General features: G+C 41.9%; 1 protein-coding gene across 1 annotated transcript in view; it reads right to left on the minus strand.

Moving 5' to 3' along the window:
• CIBAR1 (CBY1 interacting BAR domain containing 1) overlaps positions 1–13,231 on the minus strand; it is a 30,711-nt gene extending 17,480 nt beyond the window's left edge. Inside the window, exons 1-4 of the mRNA XM_054018771.1 lie at positions 13,143–13,231; positions 8,286–8,520; positions 3,892–3,960; positions 439–540 (exon numbers count right to left, since the gene is read on the minus strand). Coding sequence (XP_053874746.1) covers positions 439–540; positions 3,892–3,960; positions 8,286–8,520; positions 13,143–13,231 — 495 coding nt within the window. The remainder of the gene's footprint in view (positions 1–438; positions 541–3,891; positions 3,961–8,285; positions 8,521–13,142) is intronic.
• Positions 13,232–26,087: the final 12,856 nt, after the last annotated feature.

Below are 26,087 nucleotides of genomic sequence, written 5' to 3' on the forward strand. Positions count from 1 at the left end.
GGTAAGGAGACAAAATAATGGAAAAAAAGCTAAAATTAAACAAAACATAAGGCGAAAGTTTGTCCCACACTTACTTTCCAAAGAGTAATTCACAATAGGATATAATCTTTCCAAAACCCTCAGACATCATACAACAGATATTTAAACCTACTATCAATGATAGAAAAATGTAGAAAAATTGAAAATGTGAATATGGTGACTGAAAACATGTCAGATACTCTCAGGTACTTTTTGTTTAATAAATGCTACTACAGCAAATGTTATAAGCTATAGCCAATTAGCTGTCACAAAATATAGCATAAAGAATTTGTGATTCATGATCAATGTATGAAATGATCACTTTAAAGACAATTGCTTTTACATCTCTTTCTAAATACAATATTTTTAATTACTGGAGAATCAACTACTTCTTATATTCATTAGAAACAGAAAGGATACAATAATGTGTCGATCTGATGGATTCCTCTGACGTGTCCTTTCCAGTTGAGATAACTGTTTAGCCTCTCGATTCTTTGCTGTTAAAGTTGCTTTGAGATCATCCTGCAAATATATTTATACCATTTTGTATATATTGAAATAGAGCTAGGGGCATATAAAATACATTTGTCTGCATTTATGAGTTGTCCTGAAAACTTAAGACAATTTTTTTTTGCTTTAAATCAAACCAGGTTTTTTTCTAGACTAATCCTGTGAAGTGATGAGCACTTCCTGAAAAAGAGATCAATGGGCACTGAGGGTACTCAACACCTTGCAGGATTGGGCCCCAGGCTGTGTGCGCCATCTTTTAAATTTTTGGAATGAAAAATGTGAACAAAAATCAGGAGTTCTTAAAGCAGAGTTTATTAGATGGGCAAAAAGCCTCAATTCTACAATCAAGAAAGAGGTCAACTTTGGCTGGTCAACCATGCTGGTTCAGTGGCAAAGTGTAGCCAGTGTTTAGAAATAAAAAAGCAATATATAACAGAAAAAGGAGAAATAGCAATCAATATAAATTAGAAGTATGAAGTGCAGAAGATTGATAAGGGAAGCTAAATACATTAGGGAAAATCCAAGGCGGGCAAGACTAGAGTTTTAAAGTACATTAGGAACAAAAGAAAGCATAGCAATGTTATAGGCCCACTACTACATAAAAATGGTAAAATTGTTATTAATGATGCAGAAAAGGCAGAGATGCTGAATAAATATTTCTGTTCTGTATTTGGAAAGAAATAGGATGATATACTCATATTATATAAGAATGATGAAGTACTTTATAGTCCATTAGTAACTGAGGAGGATGTTAGACAATATCTACTCAGGATAAACATTTTTCAATCAGCTAGCCTGAATAACTTGCACTCAAGAGCCCTAGAAGAGTTAGTTGAGGTGATCTGTAGCCCACTGATATTAATTTTTAGTAAATCTTGGAATTCTGGGAAAATTCCAGAAGACTGGAAGAATAATAATGTTGTGCCTATATTCAAAAAAGGCAAACAGGATGATACAGGGAATTATAGGGTGGTTAGCCCAACGTTAATCCCTGGCAAAAACAGAACAGAAGCTGATACTGGATTCAATTAATAAAGAATTCAGGAATAGGAATACAATTAATGCAAGTCAACATAGTTTTAAGGAAAACAAGTCTTGTCAAACAAATATATTTAGTTCTTTGAGGAGATTATAAATTAGGTTGATATAACAATTATACTTGTAAGGTGTTTAACTTAGTATTGTACAACATTCTGATTAAAAAATGGGCACTATACAATATCAAGAGAGCACGTGATAAATGGATTAAGAACTGGCTACCTGAAGATTCCAACAAGTAGTTGTCAATGGGGAATCATCACTAAATGGGAGTACAGTAACTCCTCACTTAAAATCATCCCGGTTAACGCTGTTTCGTTGCTGATCAATTAGGGAACATGCTCGTTTAAAGTTGTGCAATGCTCCCTTCTAACGTCATTTGGCAGTAGGGTGACCAGACGTCCCAATAAAATCGGGACTGTCCCGATATTGAGCAGTTTGTCCCGCATCCCGACTGCAGTACGGTCAGGATGCTATTTGTCCCGATATTTTTGTTTTGGGCACGGTGGCCCTTTTTTTTTTTTTTTTTAAATTAGGCGGCGGCGAGAGGCAGGGGGAGCGCCTTTTCAATTGTTACACTTACCAGGCACGTCTGTGTCTTCGGCAGCATTTCGGCGGCGGGTACTTCTGTCTTTGGCAGCAAGATTTATTACCCGCCGCCGAAATGCCACTGAAGACCATCAGCAACTGAAGGATCCGCTGCCGGAGTGCTGCCGAAGACCCGGACGCGGCGAGTGTAACAATTGAAAAGGCGCTCCCCCTGCGGCAGTCCCGATATTTTGAAGATATCATCTGGTCACCCTATTTGGCAGCCGCCTGCTTAGTCCACTGCTTGCAGGAAGAGCAGCCCGTTGCAGCTAGTTGGTGGGGGCTTGTAACACTTGGCAGCCCCCCATCAGCTCCCCGCTCCGCTAAGTTCCCTGTGCTGCAGCCGCCCAGCAGGCTATCAATCGGCAGTTCAGCTGTCCCTCGCCCCCACTGTCTTGTGCTGCTTCTGCCCTCTGCCTTGGAGCTGCTCCCAGAGACACCTGCTTGTTGTGCAGGGTGGGAAGGGAGGGGGCTAACGTCAGGGTGTCCCCCGCCCTCCTGCTCCTGCACCCCATTTACCACTTCTCCATATAGAGCAGGGTGGGGAGAGACAGAGAGAGCTTGGGACAGCAGCTGCTGTCTCAACTTCCTGATCCACTTAAAAAGACAATGCACTTTTTTTACTTAAAGGGGCAGTGTGCATCTCTCTCTCTCTCAAGGTGTGTGTCTGTCTCTGTCTGTCTGCTATGCTGTCTCCCCTCCCTCGCGTTCGTGCTGCCCTGTGTGAAAGGCTACATTAACAACAATGTGTTAACCATTGAGGGCTCAGCCGAGTGCTAGTTCATCATTTAGCAGTAAGGCATTCCCTGGGAAATATCCCTCCCTCTTTCACTCTCTAACTTCACCACCTCAACCAAGCTTCACAATCATCATAGCTGTGAACAGTATTAAATTGTTTGTTTAAAATGTATACTGTGTGTATATCTATATAATATATAGTTTTTTGTCTGGTGAAAAAAATTTCCCTGGAACCTAACCCCCCCCATTTACATTAATTCTTATGGGGAAATTGGATTTGCTTAACATCGTTTCGCTTAAAGTCGCATTTTTCAGGAACATAACTACAACGTTAAGCGAGGAGTTACTGTATTTCAAGTGAGGGTCTACTGGGATCAGGACTAGGCCTGATTCCTATTCAAGATTTTCATCAGTGCACTGGAAGTAAATATAAAATCACAGCTGATAAAGTTTCCAGATGACACAAAGACTTGTTTTAATTCAAATTAAATTAGTTCAAATGTGAGGGGTTAATTCAATTAACACAGTAAAGTCTCTTTATTTCATATATACAGAAATGTAGTTGTTGTCCTAAAGCATTTGCAAACAAGTTTTACATATCTCTTCAAAATAAAAATATACCAGGATTTACAGGGAATGCCATTTTGGAGTTCTGAGATGTGATATGATGGGGTTCTGTTGCTTTTGCAAGTTGCTGCACATGCACACTATTCTACATGTACTCTATAAGCCACTCTGTCCTCCCACCCCGCAGCTGGACACCATTCTCTAGGGGATTGGACCCCCTCCTCTCAGCTGTTTCCTGAAGTGCATCTGCTTCACACATTTCCCAGCTGCAATTCCAATGTATTGTTGTGAGTTACACATCTATACATTTTTGTTGCAGTAATTATTTTTAATAAGAAAAGTTTAAATAATTTGGTATACTTAACAAGCTTCACAAAAATGGCTATAAGAATACACTAAATTTTGAGAGAAAATACACCATATAGTACCTACCCTTTTAAGTTTTACTATGGTCCCATAACTTTTCAGAGGGTCAACAACTTTGGCTTCAAGCCTTTCAACCTGGAAAAAAAGTCAAGTTACCCAAGTCCTCTGCATATTAAATGTATTTCTATAAAACTGATTGCTTTAAGAGTAATGTTGATTCTATCCAACTAGGATTTTAACCACATTCAGTGAAAAAACAGTGGAAGCAGAGGTTGTATATATATATATTTATATAGGCAAATGCAGAACCAATAAAACTAATCAAGAAATAACTTGTCTTGATTAATCCCTAGTGTAACTTCTTTTATTTCAATAGCACTATACCAAATTAGGCTGGGAATTCTAAGAACTGACTACTGGAAATAGACAATGTTAAATCTCTTACATTCTACAGCTTTTAAGAGATTAAAAGTAAACATATTTGTTTTTAAATGTTAGATTATGATTTAAAATTGTTTGCTCATTAATATGCTTTAAGAGATGCAAAGCTCCAGATTCTTGAAAGCTATGGGAGCAGCAAACTATATACTTAAAATATCAGAAATATTATGCACATATATGAAGGCATTCAGAGATATTTACATTTGAGATTTTGTTTTAATACCTTCTACATGGAAAAACAGATGAAAACAGCTAGACAGGTAATGGAGCTAAGACTATGCATGTCATACAATATTGTGTCTGTTTGTTACTTTAGAACAGAAGTTGGCACAATAAAAGATATTACCTCACCCACATTGTCTCTCTAATATCCTGGAATCAACACAGCTACAACATCACTGCATACAAAAATGGAAGTTATTGTTACTTTGTCCTTCCTCTCTCTCTGCTTCTACCACCCCTTTTGTCTTGCCTACCTGCGAGCTTTTGAGGCCAAGGACTTTTTACTGAACGACTGTAGAACACATAGCATGCTAGTGTCCATAATAATAAAGTGTGTGACACTGGCAGCCAATCAATGAACTGCCATCCTCATTCACTCATTTACAATTATGCCTTTCATCATACTATGCTCTCTTTTATATAGATATGCATTCTTTTATAGGGGCACATTAACTTGTTAAGTAACAAAAAAGAGCTCTGTTGCTACACAATTTATAAAGCAAAGTTCCAACTCCAATTGTAAAGCTTTACAATTACAAACAAAATAGAACCAACAATTTTAAAACCAGGGATCTTAAAAAGAAAATGTTGTGATGAAAGAAAAAATGCCAGCCAAGATAAAGTTAGGTTCCACAGAGGAAGAGAAATTTTGGGGAAAGACTTGTTTCCTAATTATTATTAATGGACAAAGCTTAAGATCTAAATAAAAACTGCTTTACAAGGTACATGACTGTGAAGGGTACTATCAATTATCTCAATTGTTCCAAAGTTCGACATGAGTTAAGCACTGCATTAAGAACTGGACTTTTTAGAACCATAAACGTTTATCCTAATCTTTACAGAGCTAAATCCCATTATTTTTCTTTGCTGGCTTTTTGTCTCCTGACTTTCCTCCCATCCTCTGCATGTTTTTCTAATCTTCCTCTTTTTTACTCAACAAAGAAACCAGGTTTGAAACTGGAGATCTGCAACACTAGATGACTATAGCATGCTGAAATTAAAAGGCTCTTAAGCTAATATTACTGGAACTTTTATGAATTAAAGAACTTCAAAATCTTTTTAAGTATCTGGCGCTGTTACTGAAGAATGAATGGAATCAGCAGTCCTTATGAGCTATTTCACTTGCTAGTTCTGACAAAATACATATGAAAGCTGCTGCATAAATTGATGCCCACAAAGAGGAGAAGGGGAATGGAGACAGATGGATAACAAGAGATCGAACTTATGTAGCCATTCCCTGTTCGCTTTTTTATCCTTTTCTTTTTAATGTCTTTGCCCCCCAACCTCACCCCAATTAATTGTTGGAATGGTGGAAAATGGCTTGACTGAAGGGCCACATTTTTAAAGGTATCTAGGTGCCTAAAGATGCAGAAATGTGTGCCTAGTGGATGTGGAGAACTTGGAGGGCTACTGATTTATTTATTTTTTTTAAATATGCACGACTGTTTCCCTTCTCCCTTTGTATGGTTACTCAGCAGGCGTGAAGGGGTTAATTTCTTTCTTGAAACAAGACAAGCAGTACAGTGACTGTGGGGAAGTTGCCTAGCTTGAATGAAGGAACTAAAATCACTGGGGGGGTAATTAATGCAAAACCTTTGACAGATAAACATGTTTGGAGTGGAGAAGTATCACCTTCTGGAGGAAACTGGCTATATTTGTTTTGTTTTTGACTGGGTTCAAGATGCCCAGCAAACAAAGTATTATATCAAGTGACTAGCCTGATATAGAAGAGGAGTCACTTTCTCTCCATGGAAGAACTGATCTGAACTGTGAACAAGAGGGACAGACCCCGCAGAAAGGGTTTGAAGGACTGAAAGGGACCAGGGTCATGTATGGTAGAGAAGTATTACATGGTAAGCATGCAATAAGCTATTTATTGTTTTATGGTATGTTTTCTCTGTAAAGCTTTTGTTCTAAACAAACTAGCTGGTCACTGGTCTATCCTGTCATTACCTCAGGGAAAGAACAGGACAGCAGGTTCTGAACTAGACTCCAACTTGTTAAGATGATCACAGTGAATTGCAGAAGGAATTACAGCCTAAATCCCTGATCTGGAGTGAGAGGAATGTGGGTTCCCACCTTGAGAAAAGTGACAGATAGGACCTGAGTGGGGTTCCCTCAAGGAAATCAAGAAGGGGTCAGAAGTGCAACTATCTTGGGAACTGTGACAATGAGATTCTCAAGAGTGCTTAGATGCCTAACTCATTGAAATCAATGGGAGTTAGGCATCTATGTGCTTCCAAAAATCCCACTAGGCACCTATCTGCATCTCTAGATGCCTAAATATCCTTAAAAATCTGGCGCTAAGTACATAGTGAAAGGACCAGATATAGCACTTTTATTTTCAATTGCCCTTTCTGAGTAACAAGGGCTGAACCTCTTAAAGGTGAACTTCAAAAGAAAAAAAGGGATTTATGATTTTTTCTTTTGTTTCTTAATGTATACAGATGACTTTAAAGGCTTCTTTGGGTTTTTTAAAGTTTTTTTCTATTTCCTTTTTTCTTTATAAAAACAGCAAGAAGGTCAACAATTGCATTCCCCTCTTCAGTTAGCATACTGCTTGGTGACTCAAATGTGAAGTAGGAGCTTTCTGAGCTCTTTAGTAAAGGGGTAAGAGGTATCCTTAATAAACTCCCAGAAGTTTTAGTTAAATAGGTGTTAGCTTAAAACAGAATTTTAAACAAGCTGAATAAAAATCCATTGCATTCTAATTATGCCCCAATCCTGCAATTAGATTCATGTGGCTAGACTCTTGCACACGTGTAGAGACTCACTGAAGTCAGTGAAGTTCCAGGCTAGTGCCAGGGTTGACCGTTGCAGATCCACTGCAGGATCAACACCTCTCTTCCTTGATACATTTGATGTCATAAACTCACCCATTTTCCAGCTGTCTACAATAACTTATAACAAAGTGAACAATACCTGAATTGTAATTCAAAATATGAGCAAAAAACCCAACAACTTTAAAACACATTGAGGCTTTTTTAGGTATTATAATGAATGGAGAACATCCCCATCCCAATAAATAGATGGCCACTTTTTCTCTTTCGCATGTTACCTTTTAACATCAAAATAAGCTTTGTTTAGAGTGAACTTAAAATCATGAACCAAACTCATCTAGGTAATATGGCCTATTTCAGGACAGTGTCAAACTATTCTTAGGGCCCTGATCCTGCAAAAAAAAAAAAAAAATTATGTGTTTAACTTGACTCATATGAGTCATCGCATTGAAATCAAAGAGACTATTCACGTGTGAAAAGTTAATCATCTGCATAATTCTTTTCAGGAGCCTAATTTTGGGAGTACAAAGCATAATAATTTAACATAGAAAAAAACACAAATAACATTTAATAGATTTTGCAGAAGAAATGACTTACAGTATCATTCCAGTTTCCAGATGACAGCCCAAGTCACAAAACCAAAAAACAAATATTTATTAAGCATAATCTATAGCCCAATAAAATCCATTGGCTCTTCTCATCTCCACTGAAGACCTGTCTGTCCCTCATTCTTCAAAAGGTGTGAGAAGCTACTCAGGGTAACTATTCACAAGGCATGAAGTTAAGCATGAGCATAAGGCATTTCACAATTGGGGCCTAGGTCTGCAGAAAGGTCACTAGTAGGGTAAACTATGAAAGTTGGTGGGGCTTATTTTGCTTTGTTCCTAACACATTTGTTACTAATGCATTTAAAAGTGGTTTCCCTCAGTCTTAAGAGAGAACCAAGGTATACATTATGGTAATCGTATTAAAAAAGTTAAGTTTGCAAGCACAACATGCACGGCTTTAATTCTATACCTCTGCTTGGCGATAATCTTGAAGTTTGGAAAATTCATCTGCAAAATTTTTCAATCCAAGTTTTAAGCTTGGTGTCTCTGTTGCTGCATATGCATATATTTCATTTACTAGCAGGTCTGCTTTGTCTCGTAGTCTAGCAGTTTTACGTACATATGCAGCAAATATTTGGCACAATTCACCAAAATGTTTTTCCACATTTGAAACAGCCTCTCGTACTTGTCTAGTTTGATTGTCCCTAGAAACCAAGGAAAAATGAAAAACAAGCAAAAAAAACAATATGATTACAATACATACAGATTAAACAGGTTTGACAGTACTGTCATCACTATACCATACATATTTCAAATTGGTCATTTTACTTCTGGGCAAAATGGAAATTTACTAGAGGAAAATTATACTTAATATTCCGATGTGGTGTTTGCTTATCTAAAAAAAGACAAATAAAATAATAAAAAATTGAGATTTATATTTCAGGGGGAAGGAATAGCTCAGTGGTGTGAGCATTGGCCTACTAAACCTAGGGTTGTGAGTTCAATCCTTGAGAGGGCCACTTAGGGATCTGGGGCAAAATCAGTACTTGGTCCTGCTAGTGAAGGCAGGGGGCTGGACTCAATGACTTTTCAAGGTCCCTTCCAGTTCTAGGAGATAGGATAGCTCCATTAATTTAATTTAATTTTATTTTAGCCTAAGACTCACCAAACTGAAGTTTAAAAAGTAAAAATGCAGTAACTGAAGAGCCAAACCAGATACATCTATATACTTGAGAAAATCTTCATAAAATTCCTATGCAGTTAGATGCTTTGGAAATCTCAAAAGCGATCTATCTGCATCTTTAGACACCTCCATACATTTAAAAATCTGTCCCAGAGAAATGAAAGCCCCAGACACTTACACACAAGCTTAAATTTAAGCATGAGTGGTCTCACTTAACTTAGTTGCCCAAGATTGACAGGAAGTCTGCGGAAGAGCCAGGAACTGAACCCAGGTCTCCTGAGTCCTAGTCCAGGACCATAACCACAAAACCACGCCAATCTCTTAAAATATAAAAATCCCCAATACATTAATGTGTGAATGTTAAACCATTATTAGAAATTACATGCAAGTCTCTGAATGTCTCTCTGTCACTGGGTAGTAGAACATGTTATTGGAATAGGTGGATGGATGGAAACACCTTTTTCATCTGTAGTTTTCAAAGCCTTTTTCAAAGAATCCGAGGATCCATATCCCCATTTTACAGATGGTAAAACTGAGGCACAAAGTGGTGAATTGATTTATCCTAACTCACACACAGCAAGTATGTGACTGGGAACAAAAAGCCAGGTCTCCTGATTCACAGACTAGTGATCTTTCCTTGGAATCTACTCAAAAGTGCCAGTGAGCATTGGTTTTGAAAGTAAAGTGTTGTAACCATAGAAGTAAACAAAGTCTATCAGATTCAGGAACTCATTTTTTCACCTGAAGTCCTCAATACCAACTCCATAGTTAGGCTCATTTCAATTTTCCAAAGTGCAAGTTTAAAAAATTTGTTAATCATGACAGCAAATACTGAATACAAACAAAATTACACCACTTATGTAAAGATCCATCTTTATTATCGTTTGAAGTAAATCCGTTCAGTATTTTAGAAGTCTCAGTGACTTAAAGGACATAATCAATTAAAAAAAAAAAAAAACCCTGCCTCACTTGTCTGAATTTTTTTTAAACTTACAAATGTTATACCTAATTTACTATAACTGAAAGAATAAAGAGTTTTTCCCCTTGTTTTTAACTGTATTTAATTGACAACAGTTTGGGTATAGTCATTTTCAATGTTTCTTTTGTATTGTTAGTCTGTTTCTCCTGTTTTAATGCAGGTTTTTCACACAGCAGCAGAGGAGAAAAAGTATTTTAAAACAGGAAAATATGAACGTAAACCCCACAAAAATCAGCAGTGAGACATTGAGGCAGGCATAGTACCAGAAAACAACTTGATTTTTATGGGGTACTGCGCAAGCATAGGGCTCTGCTTATGTCAATTGCAGGATCAGGGCCTTAGTTTTAATGGTTCTAACTTTCACAAGAGGTAAATAAAATCCAGCACAAAGAGTATTAGTTATTTAAACAAAACAAAAAATAAAAAGCCTAATTGTAAGAAATATTAACGATGCTATCTCCATCACAATAGCAAACAAAGAAAGTATTAATTATGCAATACCAACAACATAAAATGTTGCAGGGTAAAACACTGGTGCATAACATTTTATGTGAGCCCTTTGGTTAGGTGGGAGGAGGGGTATTTACAGAAAAATATGCCTGTTCAATGGAACTCAAACAATATATGCTCCAATAGAGCTTAGGAAGTCCTTGAAGCAGGTACCCTCTCTACCTAACATCCTTAGAGTTCGTAGGTATGGTCTTGTGAAACAGGGTGGGTTGTCAAAAACATGCAAGGTAAATTTTCACATATCAACATCTTAGATTGAATGTATTAACCATAAGGGTAAAATAATATATATGTAAATTACTTTAATTGGTTATATTTTGCTTTTTATATGAGTATAAATTTTAATACTAATACAATAGCTATGTATTTGATAAGAATTTTATTAATTAATTCAGAAACTCAAGCTAATGATGGGTTATGAGTGGGACTTAAATTTTAACTTCCAACCAAACACCTGCATATTTTATACCAGAGATCGGCAACTTTTGACACGCAGCCCATCAGGGAAATCCACTGGTGAGCTGGGACGGTTTGTTTACCTGCAGCGTCCGCAGGTTCGGCCGATCGCAACTCCCACTGGCCGCAGTTCGCCGTTCCAGGCCACTGGGAGCTGCAGGAAGCGGCGGCCAGCACATCCCTCAGCCCACGCCACTTCCTGCAGCCCCCACTGGCCTGGAACGGTGAACTGTGGCAGCTGCGATCTGTCAAACCTGCGAACACTGCAGGTAAACAAACCGTTCTGGCCTGCCAGCGGATTTCCCTGATGGGCTGCGTGCCAAAGGTTACCGATCCCTGGTTTATACTTATTAATCTTCTTAAACCACTCCATATATTGAAGTCAAGACTTATTTGGTTGGCATTAATATTTCGCTTGATACTTCAGTCTCCTCCTCCTCCTATCTGCTTAATGAGTGCCTTCAGTTGAGGGTCTCACCTCTGCTGGTCCTACATATCACTATATAGTAGCACTTCAATGCTACTGGCAACACAATTCTACTGCTGCTGAAGTTCATATGATTCTCATCGCATTCATTCCATTGCTTGGTGCCCACAACATTATGCTACAGACCCAATTCTGCAAATGTTAACTACCAATTGCAGAGTACTGTAAGAAATCCCATTGGCCCCAATAAAACTACTCAAACACTGTGCTTGCTAGGGTATGGAAGATCAGGCCCTATGTTATTAGTAACACAGGACAAGATCCTTAGCCTTGGAATTTGCTCACATCTCACTTATTTGTTGGAAAAATTTAAAACTTCTTTCATCTGTGTAAGTTGCGATTCTAACAGACTGAAATGATCCTGGCTCTTAATTTTGACCACTGTCATCAACCTTCCAAACCCAGAAAAATCAAAGCAAATTCAGTACTTCAAGACCAAAGTATTGTCTCACAGTCTATATTTTCTTGACAAGACAGATATGTGAAAATGCATGCTGAAAATGAACATGTGTGTTATCCTAAGTCTTTCAGAAGAAAATACCATTGCAGAGGAAGATCAGTTTATGTTACCTCAAAGTAAGCAGGCACAATTTGAGGTAGGGAGGTTGTTTTCTTTTAAAGACAAATACCAGGGGATAGTCTCCTAGCTCCCAATGGTTTTCTCAAGTCTGCTACCATCTAAATAAGGAATATTTCACAAACTGAGTGAGAGTATAAAAAATCTCATTGAAAAGCCCATCATAAAAATCTTTCTTCCACAATTAACACTAATCTAAAAATAATCTCCAATGTGGGGTCCCTCCCCTCTCCTATTGAACCATCTGACGCTCTATACATATAACCACCACCTCCCCCCATCAAGTAATGAGAGTGACATTCAGCAACTTTGTGCCTACATGTGAACAGCATTCAATTCTGAGAGATAGGAATTACATTTCCTTAAAGGAAGGTGTGAAAAGGTTAGTTTGTTTTTAAAAATGCTACTTAAAGGCCACAAAAGGACGGACACCACAAGGCTTGATTATATTAGCAACTACTCTTCATTTTATCCCAGAATACTAAACCTAGATACATTTTGTTGCCTAGACTTTATAGTGATGGGCACAGTATGAAATGGCTTAAAACAGACAGCTGGGATGAGTGGACAAGATTGGTCATGTATAGGTGCAGGTAACTTTTTTGTTGGAATAGAGCCAGCTTTATTTTCACTTTGAACATCCTGTTACCCTATCCAAACTATTTTCTTTAGATCTTTAAAAACTATTTTTGGCAATCCCCCCCCCCCTTAAATTAAAACACAACATAAAGACTGGATTCATTCCCTTTAGACAAATATAAAAGAGCTAATCTGAAGACAATAAACCCAGCACCCCCAAACCTCAGGGCACCCTGTCTCAAAAGCCTGGGGCTGATGGGTAACAAATCAGGACTGGAGAAGCCAAAGAGCCAAACCCTCCCTCCTTCCCTCTCCCCCAAGCCTAGTCACAAATAACAGGGAGGGAGGGACTCTGCCCCCTCTCCCACCTCATTAGCAGGGGCTCCCGCCCCTCCTCCCACAAACGGGACTCCGTCTGCCTGCCCCCCTCCGCGCCTCAATAGCGAGGGCTTTGTCTGCCCCCCGCGCTCCAACAGCCCAGACCTCTCGGCCAGACGCGGGCGGGGGAGAGGAAGCGCCATTCTAGGCCCCCGGGGCAGGGGGCGCCGCACTTACCTGGCGTCCAGCCCGCGGCCTAGCATCATGATGGCGGCCGGGAGCGAAGGGGAGCCGCGGCGCACGCTCCGCTTACACCCAGTTCCCATGGACACCGAGCGCCGCCCACGGCCCGGGCTGCTGAGCCTGGCCCTCCCCCAACGCCTTTCTAGGGTAAGAGTGAGACTGAATGATGCCAAGACTCATGGCCTCCCAGCCAATCCCCTGTATACGACATAAAGGACGATTCTGTGTCCTAATAATGACAATTTCTATGCACCAGCCACATACGTCTCTTTTTCTAGGGCTGAGGACAAGGCAGCTCTGACATCCAGCTGGCACTACCAGTACAGAGAGAATTTGCAGCATTCCTGCAAGAGATATACAGCTGTGTATCTGATCTCTATTGAGGATCGTCTAACCCCGAGTTTAGAAATGTTCTCATCAAGTGGCCTCACGTACACTCTTACCCAAAGCCCATTGAAGTCAAAGAAAGATTCCCACTGACTGGACTAGGATTTTTGAATCAGACCCATATCCCAGACGTTGAACAACATGGGATATATGATCCCCTTGAGGGATGCTAGGAGTCTTTCAGCAATGGCAAACAGTTGTCCATCATCACAAGGAACCCCTTGTGTGCAAGCCTCAAGCACATAAACCAGGGCAGAATCTGGCAATCCAGAAATCATTTCAACCACCATTGAAGTGCAACCACCTCTGAACTGGAATGTAGCAGCATTTCAGTAGTTAGCATATCCTGGATATATATGTAGAAAATCACTGCAACATACAATCACCTTCATTTCAGATAATGGAATAGGCCAAGGTGCGTTACTACAAACTCATCTACATGGGCACAGAGATCCATCTGCAAGGATTAGCTTGCATTATCAGGGTCTTATACAGTATTGGTCTGTGGTATATATGTTGGTCTGACTGCCCCTTTTGACCCAGCACATATTGTTTTTATGTTTTATAACTTTATAAGAATGTTCTTTAAGTTTATTATTATTCTATTTGCAGATGTAGCTATGCCAGCAACCTCTCCATCTTTCTATCAAATTTGAGGCACATCAATCACAGTAGTATGTAGGTGCCCGACATTCTTAAAATGAGCATAAAAGTGTAATTCCAGGTGAACTCTGCTATTGCCATTCTAGCTTCATCAACTTCTATGTTGGTTTTTAAATCCCCCCTCCCCAGCTCTCTCCCTTGTATTTTTGTTCATTTTTTGAGAAGAGGATCCTACAGTTCCCTTGCTTGAACCATGGGTCTTGACCAGCAATACTTCTGTCTTTTTTTCTCAGGATCAAGAGACCGGTTCTGGGAGCAATTATTTGCTAATGTAGTAGTTATCGGTTCCAGGTTCAGGGTTGTGACGGGGTCCCCGGGGTGCAACGTGGACTGTGGAACTCTTGAGCCCTCTATCCCACCAACTTGGGCTGCCTCAATAGAGAGGCTCCAGCCAATTGCCCCCAGCTCCCCAGTCTTGCACCTCGGGACTGTACTGTCTTACACTGCTCAAGGCTCCCTTGGGCAGTGCAAGTTCATTAAGTAGTTCACCTCTCCCTCAGTGTGGAGTGGACACACACTAGTCTTTGTAAACTGATTTGAGATTTCCCAAGCACTTCAGCCAAAACACTCTGTTTTAGGTAAAATATAAAACAGATTTATTAACTGTAGAAAGATAGATTTTAAGTGATTATAAATGGTAGGCATAAAGGTCAGAGACAGTTACCTTAAGAAAATAAAAAGTAAACATGCTTGCTAAATCCTAAATTTTTAGTCTAAGCAAAAATTGAATCACACAGCTTTGCTCATCCTGATAGATGGTACAAGCAGGTTGCGGTTCCTTAATCCACATGCCGGGATTAACTTACAGCTAGGGACCAATCTTCCCCCAGTTCAAAGTCTTTTTCCTCCAGACCTTATTGTTGAGATGGGGGGAAGGGAGGAGAAAAAGGCCAAGTGATGATGTCACTGTCTCTCTTTTATACTTTCTTCCAGTTTGCTGGAAAGAGCTTTGCTGTGACATGGGTGAGTCTGCGCCCAGGGCATATGTGCCTCCTCCTCTGTAGGATAGTGGATTGTGTCTGGATGAGCCATTAATGCTGGCTATTGATGGCTACTCCTTTGTTGTAACTGAAAGGCTGGTTGTGGGTGTTCCCAGCCTTACAACACATTTCAGTAACACATATAGTAATACTTCATAACTTCACATACAATGATAGTACATACAATCCAACAGAATATTAATGTTCAACAGATCAAGACTCTTCAAATGATACCTCACAAGGCATGCATTGTAAAAACCATAATTCACAGTGGTGAATATGGGGGCTCCAGGTTGCTACTTTGAGGTACAGAGTGTCACAAGGGTGTTTTATTTAAAAACAAGTTCATTAGAAAAAAATAAGAACGGCTATATTGGGTCAGACCAAAGGTCCATCTAGCCCAGTATCCTGTCTTCCCACAGTGGCCAATGAGGGAATGAACAGAACAGGTAATCATCAAGTGATCCATCCCCTGTTGCCCATTCTCAGCTTCTGGCAAACATAGGTTAGGGACACCATCCCTGCCCATCTTTGCTAATAGCCATTGATGGACCCATGCTCCATGAATTTATCTAGTTCTTTTTTGAACCCTGTTATAGTCTTGGCCTTCACAACATCCTCTGGCAAAGAGTTCCACAGGTTGACTGCATTGTGTGAAAAAATACTTCCTTTTGTTTGTTTTAAACCAGCTGCCTATGGAAGTTTTGCCATGAAAGTAGGAATAGAATTTGACCCTACTGGAATATTTTATCTCTTTCCCCAGCAGTAGTATCCTGTTCCCAAAAAACTGCTGTATCAGGACACTAACTTTTGTAACATTAAATCAATATTTCCTGAAGTTGAAGTGCTGGCTTAAAATGGATAATGCCAAGGATATTGGTATGTGATAACAGCTACCACTTGGTGGCATCCAGTACATACTTTATTTATCTTAAAACTGTGCCTTTGTAGATTGGAAAATCTTGTAAACTCATGGTTGAGTGTTTTTTATGGATACTGAAAGCTGCTAAACTTAAACTACTCTTGGTTATTTTGTTTAGGACTTGAAATACAGCAGTCTTTAAATATATAAAAGGTTGTCATATAGAGCAGTGCTTCTCAAAGCCGGTCCGCCACTTGTGCAGGGAAAGCCCCTGGCGGTCCAGGCCGGTTTCTTTACGTGCCGCGTCTGCAGGTTCGGCCAATCGCGGTTCCCACTGGCCGCAGTTCGCCGCTCCAGACCAATGGGGACTGCAAGAAGCCACGGCCAGCACATCCCTCGGCTCACGCCGCTTCCTGCAGCCCCCATTGGTCTGGAGCGGCAAATCGCTGCCAGTGGGAGCCGCGATCGGCCGAACCTGCGGACGCGGCAGGTAAACAAACCGGCCCGGACCGCCAGGGGCTTTCCCTGAACAAGTGGCGGACCGGCTTTGAGAAGCACTGATATAGAGGATTCTGATCAGTTGTTCTCCATGTCTTCCAATGATAGGGTAAAAAGTAATCAGCTTATTCTGCAGCAAAGGAAATTTAGGTTAGACAGTAGGAAAATCTTTATAACTATAAGCATAATTAATGGCATAGGTATCACAACACTTGTCTCAAACCCAGGCCCACAGGGTTATTGGGAAACAGTCTTAGCTGTCATGCAATACCAAATTATTGAATTACTGTGGAATTCACAGACTTGGGTAAACCAGCTTCTAGGGTTCCATGACCTGCTTCCTGATAGGCCAAATAGTCTTTATCCTGATTACCTGGTCACAGTATACAAACTTCCTGCTTCCTTTCTGGTCTTGTTTGAGCAATAAGTCATTCTGTGCTGATTGTTTCTTGGACCCTGCTTGACTCTGCCTTGCTATACGTTCCCCTTGAATTGGATCTCCTGGTTATCAGACCTGTGATAAATGAAAGGGGTGGGGGGTAGGTAGCTCCCTTTTATGGACACCCAGTCAGCCATAAAATCCCTCTTAGTAGTTGTTCTCTACTTGCTTTACCTATAAAGGGTTAAAAAGTCTCCCTGCATAGGTAAAAGGAAGGGAGTGGGCACCTGACCAATGGGAAGGCTTGAACTTTTTAAAATTGGGAAAAAAACTTCCTCTTTGTCTGTCTGTCTGTTGTTCTTGGGAAGAAGCAGAGACAGGGCTGGAACTATGCTGTAAGAAACTTGGGGCCAGGTATGCAAAGTCATCTGAATCATACCTAGAAACTACTTGAAACCCCCAGATATGTAAGTAGATCAGGAAATGTCTAGGAAGACGCAATTAGGGTTATCTTTTATATTTCTTTATGGCTTGTGGACTCCTCTGTGCTAACCACAAATGCTTTTGTTTTGCTTGTAACCTTTAAGCTGGACCTCAAGACAGTTCTTCTTAATGCTTAATCCTTGTAACTGTTTTTTTTTTTAAATCTAGCAATAGCCTGAGTTTCCAGCTGTATTTTCTTTCTTTTTGTTTTTAAGAACAGGATTGGATTTTTTTGTCCTAAGAGGCTTGTGTACATGTTGTTTAATTAGCTGGTGGCAACAGGTAATTTCCTTTGTTTTCTTTCTCAGCTCTTCCCCGGGGGGCAGGCGGGGGTGAAAGGGCTTGAGGGTACCCCACAGGAAGGAATTCCCACGTGCACCTTCCTGAGTCCAAAGGGGTTTTTTTGCACTTGGGTGGTGGCAGCATCTACCCATCCAAGGTCAGAGAAAGGCTGTAACCTTGGGAGTTTAATACAAGCTTGGAGTGGCCAGTATTAATTTTTAGAATCCTTGCGGGCCCCCACCTTCTGCACTCAAAGTGCCAGAATGGGGAATCAGCCTTGACAGGGCTGCTTGTGTGAACTCTGACCACTGATCTGGACTGCCCTTTGACCCATCTGATCCTTGGGCATTACTGTTTGCTCAGGCCACCTGTAGCATCTGCTTAAAGAATCCTTGACACCATTTGGCCCTCCCCTCTTCAGTGTTGAAAGACATAGCCAATTAGGCTCAATGGAGAGTCCTTGTTTTTGGTCAGTGCTTACCAGAGCTCAGTCACTGATGAGCTGGTCTTAGAGCTAACCCTTAGGTCTAGTGTGGGGACAATGTTGCAGTGAAAACAGTGCAGTTGCTGTAGTAGCTGTGAGGTTCCCTGCTACCCAGTGAAATCACTAAGAGCTGGGCTAAGCAGTGGAACTTCAGAACACTGCATTACAGAAGTGGCAGTGAGTGGCAGAGAAAACAGCAGCAGCAAGCAGCCAGCAGTGGCAGCAGAGACAATGGCAGAGATAACAGCCGCAGACATAAGCAGTCACAGGGTGTGCGGCAGCAGCAGAGTCATGGCTTGACACCCCCTCCTTTTCAGGGGTGGCAGGTGTGACGTTATTGACATAAACTGGGACCATATAGATCATTGTTGCAACCAAGGTCCTGTAGTGGCACCCAAATCTTGTATAAAGGGGGTCAAATGGGGTGTCTAGGACAAGGTTATGGTTTACTGGTTATGATTATGCTGTCTATATGTATGTATCAGTTTTGTAGTCGAAGTTATGAATATTGGCTCTATACTGTCTGTATGGCAAACTTATGCTATGCTTCTGGGGGACATCCCAGACAAGCTGAGATTAGCTCTGCCTAGCCTGCTTGATGGACCATTAAGGACCATCAGCTATACAATGGACCCATTGAGAGAAGGCAGATACGCCTTGTACCTCAGCAAAGTATGCAGGGACTGGCCCATGTGACTCCAGACTCGATTTTGCTGTAACTTTCCACAGTAAGAACAAAGAGGTGATCTTACACCTGGAAGAGACTATATAAGGCTGATGCCTGATCTCCATCTTGTCTTCAATCCTGCTTCTTACCTCTGGAGGGACTTTGCTACAAACTGAAGCTCTGAACAAAGGACTGAATGACCCATCCCAGCTGGGGATGTATTCCAGAGACTTGATTTGAACCTGCAGTTTATTCCATCGCTGCTGCAAGCCTGAACCAAGAACTGTGCCATTACTGTATGTAATTGATTCCATTTAACCAATTCTAACTCTCATCTCTATCTTTTTCCTTTTATGAATAAACCTTTAGATTTTAGATTCTAAAGGATTGGCAGTAGCGTGATTTGTGGGTAAGGTCTAACTTATATATTGACCTGGGTCTGGGGCTTGGTCCTTTGGGATCAGGAGAACTTTTTTCTTTTACTGGGGTAGTGGTTTTATAACCATTTGTCCCCATAACGTGTGGCACTGGCGGTAATACTGGGAAACTGGAGTGTCTTAGGAGATTGCTTGTGAGACTTGCGGTTAGCCAGTGGGGTGAGACCGAAGTCTTAGTCTGGCTGGTTTGGTTTGCCTTAGAGGTGGAAAAACCCCGGCCTTGGGCTGTAGCTGCCCTATTTGAGCAATTTGTCCTGAGTTGGCACTCTCAGTTGGGTTCCGCCAGAACCGCATTGTCACAGTGGCGTAGTCGTGCTTGGATCCACAGAACCAGGTCAATTAAGCTTTGGGTCAGAACCCCACGCTGTCCAAATTTGAGTTTTGGGATTGAGAGTTTTGTTGGTTAAAGAACTGCTGCAATGGCTGAGCAAAGAGCATATGAGGGACTTGGCAAAAAAGCCCTGGAAAATTTGTGTTCAGAAAAGAGGATATGCTTTAGAAAGAAAGCTACAAAGGAAGAACTGAGAAATCTGTTAATAGCCAGTGATCAGGGGGCAAGAGCACAGCCCTTACCTGAGGCTGCAGAAGATGCAGAAAAAATTAGGATGCAAAGGGTGACAAGTGAACTGCAATTTGAGCATGAACAGAAGCTAGCAGATCTTCGATTGCTGGAGAAGCAAAAAATAGCAGAATTAGAAAGAGAGAGAGAGAAGGAGGCTGCTGAGAGAGAGAAAGAAGCCGATCAAAGAAAGAAGGAGGCTGATGAGAGAGAAGAGAGAGCTCGTAAGGGACGTCTAGAGCTGCTCGCTGCTGAGCAGGAGACTCACAGGATGGAACAGGAGACGGCCAGACTTCAGCTCCAAGTAATGGAAGAGCGGAGAAAGTCATCCCCACCTGGTACTCCACCTCCCCCCCGCCATGAGAAAAACTGGGAAAGGATGTGTCCCATTTACAATGATACTGAGGATATAGAGGAGTTTTTGTCTACCTTTGAACGCCTCTGCAATCTGTACCAGATCCCCGAGGGTCAGCGAATGCCTGTCCTGCTGACCAGACTGACTGGAAAAGCCAGGGAGGTATTTAATGACTTGGGGGAACAAGAAGCCTTGGATTATGGGCAGTTTAAAGATTCTGTGTTAAGGCGATTCAAGGTTACTCCTGAATCTTACAGAGTTAAGTTTAGAGAGTTTAAAATGCCTAAGGATTGTACTTTTGTAGAATGTGCTCATAAGCTGATGGGTTTTGTTAAAAAGTGGGTTGTGGGGGCCAAGGCGCATGGGAGTTTTGAAAAACTGCTGGATTTAATAACTTTGGAACAGTTCTTAGACATTGTGCCGGACAATGTGAGAGCAGCTGTGTGTGACAGGGACCCTGAGTCAGTCCTACGGGCAGCAGAGATTGCGGATGCCCATACCCAAAACAGGGCTCGAGAAGGGTGTAAAACCCCGGGGAAAACTGATCACCATTCTCCCCAGTTCAAGAGGAGGGAAGGATTTAAAAATAAACCTGACTCTTCTAAAGGAGTTCAAGGGGGTCCGGGGGGTAGGAACTCACATCCCAGGACGGAACAGGTTACATGCTATCACTGTGGTATGCTGGGCCACATGAGACCAGACTGCCCGACACTGAAGGGCAGCCCAAAACCAGCAACCCCAAATGCCACGGCCAATGCTAACCCTGTTGTTGTAAACTCACAGGCAAGCCACACAGAGCCCAGCATTGGTGCCCTGTGTGCAAATGCTGTTTCTGTGGTCTCGGAAGAATCTGACCTTAAAACTCACATTAGAGCTAAATATGGGGGAAATAATGCAGAGTTTATTAGCAGTGCAGAAGTAAATGGAGTGAGGTGTATGGCATGGAGGGACACCGCAGCAGATATTACTCTGGTTAAAGCAAGTCTGGTCAGGAAGGAAGATTATTTGCCAGGTGAAGATGTAACTGTTGTAGCCTTATCTAAGTATTTTGTCAGGGTGCCTTTGGCTAAAATCCACCTGAAATGGAAGGGATTGGAGGGCACCATGGTTGTGGGAGTAAAAGACATAATCCCTAAGGATATTATGATTGGAAATGATATTAAAGCTATGGTCAGTCAAGTTAATACAAACCAGGCACAAGAGAGGATTGATCCTAAGGTTGTGCCTATGGAGGGTTTCTCCAAAAGTTTGTCTTTGGAAAGTAGCTGTTTGGCTGTGAATGGAGTTTCTGAATATCTATCTAATGTCTCAGAAGTAAATCTGGAATTAGATCAAGCGAAGGGAGAGGAGAACAAGGAGATTTTGGATGAGCCTAGGCAGTCTTGTGAGCTGATGGCTTTATCTAGTCAGCAGTTTGGGAAGGCAAGGAGAGTGGAAGATGAGTGTCCCTATACCTTGTCTGTTTCCTGTGCGAAGAATAGTGACAGTGAAGGAAATGTGCCTGTGTCTGTCAGGGGTATTGACTTGCCTATGGAGGAAGCTACCCCAGTCTCCAAGCAGTTGTCTGTGAACAGCCCGGTGTGCTGGGACAAGGGAAATGAAATCCCAAACTATATGTCCAGTAAAGAAAAATGCGTCTCCAGCTCTTTTTTGTCTGTGGAGCAGACAGAAGGTGCCTTTCGGCCTATGATGGTTGAGAGTAATTTAGTTGTCTCAGAGTTGGTTCTGGATTCAACTAAAGCCCAGGAAGGGAATGGTCCTAAGTTTGCATCTGCTGGGGAGAATGGCACCGTAGCTAGGTTGCATCCAGTTAGTGTCTTAGCAAAATCCCAGAGACCAGACAATTCTGATGCTTGTATTGGGCCTGTTGCTCATGTGTGGTTGGAGAAGGGTGTAACAACTCTGTCTGATCCGGGTGATACCCTAGCCAGGGCACAAGGAGAGCAGAAAGGTAATTTGGTTGTGTTACCTACGGACAGTTTAACAACTTGTAGCAAAAAGGAAAAAATTCCTAAGCTGGTGTGTGGCAAAGAGAAGGGAAGTATTTCTAACCTTTTAACTAGGAAGCCTATGGGTTCACCTGAAAGGGGATTGTGTAGAGATCTGCCTGATGGGCCAGAGGTGATCCTGAATGTAAGTAAGACCCAGACAGAGTCTGTTGTTGCTCAGGAAAGTGTGCCTTTAGAGCAAGCCCTAGGTGAAGAGGGTAAGGGCAGAATTTCTGTGAGGGGTGAATTGCTGCTTAGAAAAGCTCCTGGAGAAAGGAATCCTCATGGTACTCGGTGCAAGCAGTTCCCTGCAACTGAAGGGTGTGAGAGTGATTTAATCAAGGAAGTTTCAGTTCCTAGCAGCCAAAAATTGTCTGTTGTGAATGGATCCTCTGACTTTCCTTTTAAAAGATCCAGTGTGGGTAGCTTTGAGAAGGTCTCAGAGGAAGTAAAAGTTGTTAAGGAATTGAGGCATCCCTATAACCGAGTGGCTGTGTGGGGCCAACTTGTTGGGGAGACAATGGTGTTGGAACAGGAATGTCTCCTTTCTGATTCTTTAAATGAGCAGTTCGTGCTTCAGGGTTTGAGGACAGATTTGGTTACTGATGTGTCAGAGCAGAGCAGTTTTATGGCTAAATGCTTGAGGATGCGGGGGAGAGCAAGCAAACTCTCACCCGCAGACTCTTTGGATTTGTGTGGTATCTCTTTAAGACAGAGTCCAGCCTTGGAGATGATAGCAGTTACGAATATGAAAACTGGTGGACTGGCTCTGGTCTGGGGTAGTGCAAATTACTTGCCTGGCTGGGAAAGGAAGGACTTGCTAATAGCTGTTAGCACAGAGGGCCCACCCCATCAGCCAGGGAATTCTGTTAAGCAAGAGAAATCGGGGTTTGATCCTGCAGGACAAGGAGGAAAGAGAACGCTGAATTTTGCAAAGGGAAGCCACAGGTTAACCCTAAAATGCCCCAACTCCAATGGTATTGAGCCAAAGGTGTGGCATGACAAACATGACTGTAGATGGACACTTGCAATGAACTTGTTGTTATTGCTAAATTTTGTAATTAACAATGTGCCTAATCTTTTGGAGAATCCCTTGAACATGTTAAAAGGAATACATGAAAACACACGTTATGTTAAAAGGCCTTGTTACACTGGGGTTTCACAGGTAATGCCTATAAACAATATGGGAACTTTTCACAGGGGAAAAGACATTCCAGACCTAATGTGCTGTATGAAAAGGAAGACTGAGGCACACTACCATATTGCTTTCATGGCTAAATGCCAAGATTCCTGGACTATGAAGAACATTAATATCTGCATTTATTCGATGTTAATTGGGTTCCAAACATTTGCCCGAGCTTGTATGGATAAAGTAGCAGTCTTCTTTAGCTCTTGGCAAGATCACATGGCACATACAGGAACCATGCTGCCAGAGCAGATCCAATCCACTATTGTTCTAACTAAGTGTTACCTTGAGTTTGTAAAGAGGTTCAATCATGTGGTTGAACATGATTTTGATAAACCATTTCTGTTATACACTGGTACGGCTTCTAACCCAATACTAGCTGTAGTGAGACAGAACCCAGGATGGGGAGCTCTTGGGATGCAGTCAGTGATGTTTGTGTCATCCCTTCCTGCATCAATTTTGCGTTGGGGGTGTGACGTTATTGACATAAACTGGGACCATATAGATCATTGTTGCAACCAAGGTCCTGTAGTGGCACCCAAATCTTGTATAAAGGGGGTCAAATGGGGTGTCTAGGACAAGGTTATGGTTTACTGGTTATGATTATGCTGTCTATATGTATGTATCAGTTTTGTAGTCGAAGTTATGAATATTGGCTCTATACTGTCTGTATGGCAAACTTATGCTATGCTTCTGGGGGACATCCCAGACAAGCTGAGATTAGCTCTGCCTAGCCTGCTTGATGGACCATTAAGGACCATCAGCTATACAATGGACCCATTGAGAGAAGGCAGATACGCCTTGTACCTCAGCAAAGTATGCAGGGACTGGCCCATGTGACTCCAGACTCGATTTTGCTGTAACTTTCCACAGTAAGAACAAAGAGGTGATCTTACACCTGGAAGAGACTATATAAGGCTGATGCCTGATCTCCATCTTGTCTTCAATCCTGCTTCTTACCTCTGGAGGGACTTTGCTACAAACTGAAGCTCTGAACAAAGGACTGAATGACCCATCCCAGCTGGGGATGTATTCCAGAGACTTGATTTGAACCTGCAGTTTATTCCATCGCTGCTGCAAGCCTGAACCAAGAACTGTGCCATTACTGTATGTAATTGATTCCATTTAACCAATTCTAACTCTCATCTCTATCTTTTTCCTTTTATGAATAAACCTTTAGATTTTAGATTCTAAAGGATTGGCAGTAGCGTGATTTGTGGGTAAGGTCTAACTTATATATTGACCTGGGTCTGGGGCTTGGTCCTTTGGGATCAGGAGAACTTTTTTCTTTTACTGGGGTAGTGGTTTTATAACCATTTGTCCCCATAACGTGTGGCACTGGCGGTAATACTGGGAAACTGGAGTGTCTTAGGAGATTGCTTGTGAGACTTGCGGTTAGCCAGTGGGGTGAGACCGAAGTCTTAGTCTGGCTGGTTTGGTTTGCCTTAGAGGTGGAAAACCCCGGCCTTGGGCTGTAGCTGCCCTATTTGAGCAATTTGTCCTGAGTTGGCACTCTCAGTTGGGTTCCGCCAGAACCGCATTGTCACAGCAGGTGAACCCACATGAATGCTCCCTCTGAATACTGAGCCTTTGCTGATCAAAGACAACCAGTTGTGAATAGGATGCAGTGGAGGGAAAAGGGAATGGCATGTTAAAGGAACATTTGTTCATTGGACTTTCACATTGCAAATGGGAAACTGAGGCAAAGGACACTGCCCAACGTACTGTGGGGTGGGGAGGTTGGCTCATGGTTACATACTTTTGAATGTGGTTGTGGTGTTTTCTCAAATTAATGCTGGATTCCTTTCTCCTTCTAATAAAAGCTTTCTTTTGTTATACACAGACTCAGTGCTTGTGAGAAGGGATGTATTGCCTCTTAGGCCTCGGCTACACTTGGGGATTCACAACGCTGCCACGGCAGCGCTGTGAAGCGCAAGTGTAGTTGTGCCGCCAGCGCTGCGAGAGCTCTCTCGCAGCGCTGCAAGTACTCCACCTCTCTGAGGGGAATAGCTTGCAGTGCTGCGAGCGAGCGTGCAGCGCTGCAGGCGCTGATTACACTGGCACTTTACAGCGCTGCACTCGGGGGGGGAGGGGTGTGCGTTTTCACACCCCTGAGCGCATCAAGTTGCAGCGCTGTACAGCACCAGTGTAGCCAAGGCCTTAGAAGTGCCTAGGGGTGGGGTTTAGTTTTCCCAGATTACTGAATGGGGGCTTGCACTAGTTCTGTTTTGTATTGTTAAGAAGAACCCCTAGGTATTGAACCCAGCCCTTGTTGCTTGCCTCCACTTTCTAGAAGGCTTATATAAGCATCAAGCTGGAGTCAGTCTAGCTAAGATAAGCAGGAACAAATTGGTAGGGACAATGGACAAGATAAACCTGGAATGTAGAGATCAGGTTATACATGGACAAAGTATGCTACACAAGGATTGATTCCTGAAAAGTAACCAAGCCAATCATGAAGCACATGTTGCAGTGTATAGTCAGGAATGCAGATGTTACTAAAGATGTATAGAAGGAAGCGTTTTGCTATGTAACTTTGGATATGTGATGGCAAAATAATTTGTGGTTTTTACTGTGGCAGCATGGGCCATGTGGCTTCTGTTTACCCAGACCAGGTCCTGAACTGAGTGGCTTTGGGAAAATGCCCCTGCCTAGCCTTGATAATGGGGGTTGAGCTTGCGTAACATAGGAAACCTCACTTGGCAAGTCCTTCCAGGCATCCTCCCCAC

The sequence above is a fragment of the Malaclemys terrapin genome, chromosome 2 (assembly GCF_027887155.1).
Source record: "Malaclemys terrapin pileata isolate rMalTer1 chromosome 2, rMalTer1.hap1, whole genome shotgun sequence".
NCBI classification, from domain to species: Eukaryota; Metazoa; Chordata; order Testudines; family Emydidae; genus Malaclemys; species Malaclemys terrapin.